This window comes from Verticillium dahliae, genomic scaffold (genome assembly GCF_000150675.1).
Source record: "Verticillium dahliae VdLs.17 supercont1.3 genomic scaffold, whole genome shotgun sequence".
Classification (NCBI taxonomy): domain Eukaryota; kingdom Fungi; phylum Ascomycota; class Sordariomycetes; order Glomerellales; family Plectosphaerellaceae; genus Verticillium; species Verticillium dahliae.
In genome coordinates this window covers 780,715-788,154 of record NW_009276940.1, presented here as the reverse complement: position 1 = coordinate 788,154, position 7,440 = coordinate 780,715, and the positions used below count along the sequence as shown (strand labels likewise).

The 7,440-nt window shown below is 56.7% G+C and overlaps 3 protein-coding genes and 1 non-coding gene across 4 annotated transcripts in view; 3 read left to right on the top strand and 1 right to left on the bottom strand.

Annotated features, from left to right (window-relative positions):
- Positions 1–52: 52 nt before the first annotated feature.
- Positions 53–824, top strand: VDAG_01869 (taurine catabolism dioxygenase TauD; the record flags this gene model as incomplete). The annotated part of the gene is made up of 3 exons (XM_009657898.1): positions 53–120; positions 161–253; positions 356–824. 3 exons carry the CDS (start codon positions 53–55, stop codon positions 822–824), a joined length of 630 nt encoding a protein of 209 aa, XP_009656193.1.
- A 1,611-nt stretch (positions 825–2,435) lies between these two features.
- On the top strand, positions 2,436–4,632 carry VDAG_01868 (high-affinity methionine permease; the record flags this gene model as incomplete). Its single annotated transcript, XM_009657897.1, has 5 exons — positions 2,436–2,703; positions 2,831–3,166; positions 3,238–3,594; positions 3,656–4,220; positions 4,317–4,632. The coding sequence occupies 5 exons, from the start codon at positions 2,436–2,438 to the stop codon at positions 4,630–4,632; spliced, it is 1,842 nt and encodes a 613-aa protein (XP_009656192.1).
- Positions 4,633–5,484: 852 nt separating this feature from the next.
- On the top strand, positions 5,485–5,555 carry VDAG_20079. Its single transcript has one exon. It is a non-coding gene; the product is annotated as a tRNA-Gly (tRNA).
- Positions 5,556–7,280: 1,725 nt separating this feature from the next.
- The window catches only part of VDAG_01867 (uncharacterized protein), a gene marked incomplete at both ends in the record, with an annotated part of 952 nt that continues 792 nt past the window's right edge, over positions 7,281–7,440 (bottom strand). The window contains one exon of the mRNA XM_009657896.1: positions 7,281–7,376. Within this exon, the coding sequence (XP_009656191.1) occupies positions 7,281–7,376 (96 nt within the window). The remainder of the gene's footprint in view (positions 7,377–7,440) is intronic.

Here is a 7,440-nt window from a genome sequence, read left to right as displayed (position 1 = left end):
CCGACGTCGTCCTCACGCACGTCAAGGACCTGTGGAGCCTCCCAGGGCCAGGATGGCGTCATCGGGAGCCGGGACACGTTCCGACAAGCAGGTCTTCCACACGGACACGGGCGACATTGTGTCGCTGCTTGCTCTCGACTCGGCTGCTGAGGCGCGCCAGTCGTCTCGCGAGCACGTGGCGCGTCTATAACCACCTCGCTGCCACGCGGCCTGACCTCGTGCGCACCCTGAGCGAGGGCTGGGATGTTGAGATGTGAGTACACACCCTTGACACCCTCTGGGCAGCTGTGTCACCTTTTTCTTTTTCCCTTCACTCGTCGTCATGCCATGGGCACGTCTGACGTGCCGTGCACAGCTTCACCAAGTCGGACAAGCCGTACTGGACACGCCCGCTGCTCTACCACCAGCCGGCCACGGCCTCGGCTCCCGAGCGCGTCGTCCTCCAGTACGCCCGCCGCTACTTTGTCGGGTTCGGCGCCCTGCCGCGGAGCCCGCACATCCCCCCCATCACCGAGGCCCAGGCCGAGGCTCTGGACGCGCTGCACTTCCTCGGCGACAAGTACAGCGTCGCCACGGACTTTGAAAAGGGCGACATGCAGTACGTCAACAACCTCGCCGTCTTCCACGCGCGCGACGGCTTCACCGACACGCCCGAGAAGCAGCGCCACCTCGTGCGGCTGTGGCTGCGCGATCCCGAAAAGGCCTGGGCGACGCCGGGCGACCTCCACGAGAGGTGGCGACAGCTGTATGACGGCCTTGACCCTGACACGCAGGTCTTCCCGTTGGAACCCTACATTCGCAGTGAAAGCAACAAGGGGCGATAGATGGATCGCCGGCCGGTGGCATGCGGGCTGTAGGCGGGAAAGGGAATAGGGGGGGGAGTGGGCTACCATGAGGTGTCTTGGAATAACAGGTTGTGGGCAGACCGATGCTACCCATCTGGCTCCATGTGTAGTGTAGAGATTTCGTCCCTTGTTTCTTTCGAGAACAATCTGATGCATGTCGACGTAAGATGCATATGCGAGGGATCCCCCCCCCCCCCTTTCTCTTCCAACCATATTGAGTGTGATTGTTATCATCTGCGCACACAATGTGACATGGTCGGCCAGCCCGAGTCAAGAGGGACATGCAAGACCGTGAGACGATTTGGGAAGGCCGTCCATGACTTTCTCTGAGCACACCAAGGGCCATCCCGGTTCCGTGAGCAGCCATGCCCCTCCTGCGGACCCCGGCAGACAAAGTCTCTTTTAACCTCGCTGATGCGTCGGAAGAGGAGCTGTCCTACATCAAAATGGGTACGAAAAAGGGGGGGGGGGGGGGCGTCAGAGTCGCTTGCTTGCCGGCCGTACTGTATGCCCGGCAAGGCAAAGTCGGTCCATCCGCGCGCGGGACTCTTCTCGCCAAACGCAACGTTGCGAATACTTTGGCCCACCTTTGCCTTTGCCCGCTTCCATACTGCATGGCCGCATCGAACCATGAAATATGGGCAAAGGGGGGAAAGAAGGCTGGGCATGTGTCCAGACTTGGCAGTTCGCTTGCTTTGCCATGGATGATGCAACTCTATTGAGACCTTGCGAAGCATCCTCGTCGTCGGCATGGGGCGAGGAGGATGGGCGACGGGCGAAGCCAAACCAATCCCAACCAGCCCTCACGTCTGCTTCCAAGGGCTTGGAGGCATCCAACGATGCAGCCCTTCGAGGGATGTTCAGCGCAAAGGAGTTCTTGAAGGAGTCCCCCCCCCCCTTGGGCTGTCAATCAACCTTCTACCGAACGATGCATCCCTAATGCCAAGGCACGGGTGGCCGCCGCTGGTATCATTGGCAAAAACGCCATCGATTGGTGGGGGACCGGGGAGGGCGAGAAGAGGCGTTTGGGGGAAAACGGGCGTTCATCTGCAGTTGCGCCGCTGCCGATAGTTGTCGGCGAGGGCGCGTTGAGATTCGTCAAAAAGGTTCGTCGTCGGCGGTTCGCCGCTCGCTCGTCGCCTCATGATCGTCAGGATGGCGTGCTCCTTGGCCCCGACCAGGTAGGAAGGTCGAGCGTGCCCTGACCCTGCTGCTTCGAGTCCAACCCGGCCATCGCGACCCTCCCACGGCGATTGTGCCATTGTGCCTGGTAAATTCGAAACATGTTCCTTCGGCGCTGTTGGGCGCCATGTCCTTCGAGAAGCGTTGGGTCTGCATGGATGCAGGGTCGCATGCTTTTTCGCGGTCGTGCGCTTGTCGCTGTCGTGCCGTCGCGAAGGTGGCCTTTGAATAAATGAGGCTCGATGGCCGCCGTCGTCGGGCATGGTAGATCTTTTGGACAGGAGACGGAATAGAAGAGATCTTGCCATCCACTCTTGATCTGCCCTTTTGCCAGCGTAGTAAGGGAGCCAACGAGCCTTGCTGCTTTCCTCCCCTGACCAAGGTCTCACGAACAGCAACAACGCCATCATGGGCTTGTCCTTCTGGAAGCCACAGACTGCGGTCGAAGTGGCCAGCGACAGGTCCAACTACAACTCGGACAGCGAAAACTCGGTGATCCACGATGGAAAGTTGGCCTACGTCCGCTTCGCCGCCGGCAACGGCTCCGGGCCTTCGTACCAGGAGGCTGCCGGCGCTCCCGTGGAGTCCAAGTCGCCGCTTGGCTACCATGTCAACTGGCTCACCGTCATCTTCCTGAACATCAACATGATGATCGGAACCGGTATCTTCTCCACTCGTAAGTCCTGTCCGCTCTTGTTGTCTCGGACGGCTCGTCGCTCGAGCTCTCATGGCTAGAGGGAGCTGGAGGCGTCGGTTTGCCCGTGTTGTTCTAACGAGAGACGCCATGCTGACGCGCCATGCAGCCGGAAACATCCTCCGAAACACGGGCTCCGTCGGCTTGGCCCTGATCTACTGGGTTATTGGCTTCTTCATGGCCGCTGCTGGCCTTGCCGTGTACCTCGAGCTTGCCAGTTACTTCCCGAACCGCAGCGGCGGTGAGGTCGTCTACCTCGAGCAGGCCTATCCTCGTCCGAAGCACTTCTTCCCCGTTACCTTTGCCGTTCAGTCGATCATTCTGTCTTTCAGCAGCAGCAACGCCATCGTCTTGTCGCGTTATCTTTGGCGCATCATCGGTCGGGCCCCTACCGACTGGGAGATGAAGGGTGTTGCCGTTGCCGCTTATACCTTTGCTGTCATCTGTACGTTTTGATATCGTCTCAAAGTTCGTTTCGTTGTCTCTGGAGAGTGGCTGATGTGATCGGATTCCCAGGTGTCATCGCCCACAACAAGTATTCTCTCTGGGCGTCCAACGTTATTGGTGCCCTCAAGATCATCACCCTCGTCTTCATCAGTATCACCGGTCTCGTCATCCTCGGCGGCAATGTCGACCGCGTTCCCGACCCCCACAGAAACTTCCGCAATGCCTTTGACGGCACCACTCAGAACGGCAACGACTTGGCCAACTCGCTGGTCAGCATCGTCTTCTCGTACTCGGGCTACTCCAACGCCTTCAACCTCGTCAATGAGATTCAGAACCCCATTCCCACCCTGAGGAAGAACGCCTCCATCTCGCTCGGCATTGTCTTTGTGCTCTACTTCCTGTGCAACATTGCGTACTTCTCGGCCGGTGAGTCCTCGATGCTTCGGTTCCTGAATCGCGGTTTGATGACTGACACGATCCATCATAGTGTCCAAGGCCGAGTTTGCTGCCTCGGGCGAGATTGCGGCCGCCACCTTCTTCCGCACTGTCTTCGGCAAGGGTAGCGCTGAGCAGGCCTTGAACTTCCTCGTGCTGCTCAGTTCCTTCGGTAACCTGCTGGTCGTGCTCATCGGGCAGTCTCGCTCCATCCGCGAGATCGGTCGTCAGGGCGTTCTCCCCTTCACCGAGTTCTGGGTGTCGACGCGCCCCTTTGGCACCCCTCTGGGTCCCTACCTCTTGAAATGGGGCATGACCTTTATCATGATCGTCGCGCCCCCGGCCGGAGACGCCTTCACCTTTGTCGTCAGTCTGCAGACGTACCCGAGCGCCATGTTCTTCGTCGCCATGGTCCTCGGCGTCTACATTATCCGCAGGCGTCGTGCCCGCTCCAACCAGCCGCGTCCCGAGTTCAAGGCGTGGCACGTTGCTGTCATTTTCTTCTTGCTCATTCAGGTCTACCTCCTCGTCATGCCGTGGTTCCCTCCCGAGGGAGGCATCTACGCCGGAGACGTTAGCTTCTTCTATGCGACGTACTGCCTTGTTGGTATCGCCATGTGAGTTCCCATGCCCCGCGAGAGCCGGGTCCTCAGACGCCCGCCCCTGCCCCCGCCCCCGCCGTCCATCTCAGCAGTGACTGACCATCTCCACAGCATGATCGTCTGCGGCATCTACTACTACGTCTGGATGTACACCCTGCCCCAATGGAAGGGCTACCGCATCAGGACCGAGGTCCTCGATGTTGATGTCAGCGAAGACACTGGCGCCAACACGCACCGCCTTGTGCGGGTTCCCCTCGCCGAACTCGATGAATGGGATCAGACCCACGACGAGACTGGCCGTCTGCGCCGCCGCCACGTGGCGTCCGGCAATGCGGCCGGTTCCGACGACTCGCTGCAGGGTGACGAGAAGCACGCAGCGCAGAACCCGTCGTACGTCCAGGACGGGCCCAACGCGCCCAAGTCGTAGATGGTGGTCGTGCTGTCCGTGCTTGGAGGTAGGGGGGCAGGTCGAGCAGGCGGTTGACATGGAGTCGGGTGTCTTGTTTGCGGCGTCGTCTGTTTTCGATGCTGTCGCTTCATCCAATCGTTTCCGCAGATAATACCCCATCAGTGCCAAAACAGATCTACAGCTCTCGCTGAAAGTTCGAACTTCTGCTTGCATATCATCATCATCATCATCATCCGTGACGTCGAGACTGACCGTGTCGCTGGAGAAAAGGATGTCGTAGAGGCCTTGGTCTTGTTCGCCGAGATCAGGTAACAACATGGGGACTTACCGTATGATAGGGCTTCCCGGAGGGAGCTTCGATCGTATGCGCGGGAGCACATCGAAACAACACTGGCGCTCTTCAGTGCATGTGCCAACTCAAGTTTGCCATGGCATGCGCCAGCAGAGCGTTGCTGAAAGGATTAACGCGTGCGAGAACTTTTTGTCTTCAAAGGCCAGCCAAGACACTGACGTCGAGTCGAGAGGCCATGCATTCTCGCCTGCATCATCGTGATGTTGAAGCATCTTCGAGTCCTGACACCGGACCTGCTTCAGGCTCATCTTGTGTTCGTCGCTCGCTTGAAAGAGAGACGGAGAGACGACATGTTTATGAATGGACGCTGGCCATCCGTGATGAATTTCTAAGCAAGATGCAGTGATATCAGGCGTTAGGGATGTGAAGGGCGTGACTCAGACGGCGTGTGCTGACAATGTCGTCACTTGGCAGGTCGGTTGCGTGTAAGCCGCCGGAGCAAGGAGAAGGGGGCGGCGAAGTTCAGCGGTGCAACGTGGAATCATGATTGATTCTGTTGACACGTCTGTCATCCAATAGCGTGAATGGTTTAGTGGTAAAATTCTCCGTTGCCATCGGGGAGCCCTGGGTTCGATTCCCAGTTCACGCATAGATTTGATCTTTTGCCCTCTTTAAAATGCTAATTTTTGCATCTTCTTGTTACGTTCGTTCTCTTGGAGCGAATCCCACGTCGACATGACATGATCGTTCTCCTGGAACAATTTTGCCTCTTCGGCTACTGTTAGGAGATACTCCTGAGCTGCTTGTTGCGGCGTTCGCCCCTCGACTTGGATCAGCTCGGTATGAACAAATATTGAACCTTCTCCCAACTTGATTGAGCTATAGTCGGGTTGGAGCGCTGAGTACATTGCGAGTCAGGGTTCTGGTGAGAGTGTAGTCTGTCAAGAAAGGTAACGGTGCCGACTGATTGCAGTCCACCAAGGTTTACTCCGTTGAGGCATGCAACTGTAATTTGCCTCAGAACTCAAATGATGGCCCTTTTTGCTTTGATCGCCACCGAAAGCTGGACCTTGCCAATAAGAAAGCCGTAAAAGTCACTCATTTTGATCTGTCTCGAGAAACAGGACTCGATGCTGATATACCTTGTCTGCTTCCAGTCTTATCAAGCTGGAGCGACATGCAGGATGAGGGTGTGATCCGAGGACAACGAGAATATGATTAAACCCAGTCACACGTTATCTAAATAGTAGTCAGTACTGCAGTGAATGGTCTCTACTGTGCAAATGAGGATCTCGGATTGCTGCCCATTGGCAACCGTTCGCGCGACTGTGAGGAAAAGCGAAAACCGACGTGGCCGCTTTCCTCCTGACAAAGAACAAAAATTTGGAAGTCCCTTGGCGAAATGACTTGATGCATAGGATGGCTCTTGACGGAGCACTCCTTGATTAGCTATTGGATGGCGATGCGTCAGAAGACAGTATCTTCCTCTCCGCCTACGCAGGGCAAGGCGCTGAACGCAACCGAAGAGGGTTCCTACAACACTGGTAAACCCAAGGGAAGGGATGAATCACACGTCCTTCGTCTTCGTTGCCCTTGTCTATCTGAATTGATCCTCTGACATCCGAGATACTATAAATCGCCTCAAACTATCCACAGCTGGCGCTCCGACTGCATTCATCGTGGCGATCCTAGCCAACACTGTCCAGGTATCATACTACTCCGAGCGGGCACTGTTTGCACAGATGTCCATACAGCTATGCCATCTTCATCTTCTCAATCCAGTGTCTGAAAATCTTCCTCTCAAAAACCAATAATGTGCTGTGCTTTAGAATGGCCAGCTGTTCAAGACCAGGTTGTGCGCATTTCCTCCCCCTCCGTCGCAACCCAAGGTGCATGCCGATCATTGTCCGGTCGTCTCGCCAGCCGCCTGGGATATCCGATAGGGCAGGTTTCATGCGGATGTGATCGTCCCAGGGCCAGAGTGATCGACACATAAGGCTCATCTCGATGGGCAATCACATCAACCCCAGAAAAATAGTGAACCAAGTACTACTTTCCAAAAACAACCACTCTCAACCTTATATCACGTTGTAGATCATAAAAGGTAGCACGATCAAGGGTTTGAACACGTCAATTCAGGAACCGAGGCAGCACCGCCATTTCCTTGAGCCCCGTTCATCTTTCGTCTATATCCATTGCTTCCCCACAGGTCTTTTTTTACAGGTTGAAGAAATCGCGTCAGGTAGTATATACAAAGAATCATGGGGGAAAGGGAGAGAGAGAGAGAGAGAGAGAGCCCTCGCAAGGACAGACTCCCCAAACCACGCCATGCATCGCAACGCCTCGCTTTGGGCCACCAGAGCGAATTGGCGACTTAGCGGCGGAGGGCGGCGGCGCGCTTGGCGGCGCGGTACTTCTTGGCGGCGGCCGAGTTGCGGCGGACGCGGCGGCGCTTGCAGGTGGTAGGAGGCTGGGGATTTGTGTTAGCAGAGGGCATCAGCACGAAAGGGGGGGACGCGAGGCGATGGCTTACA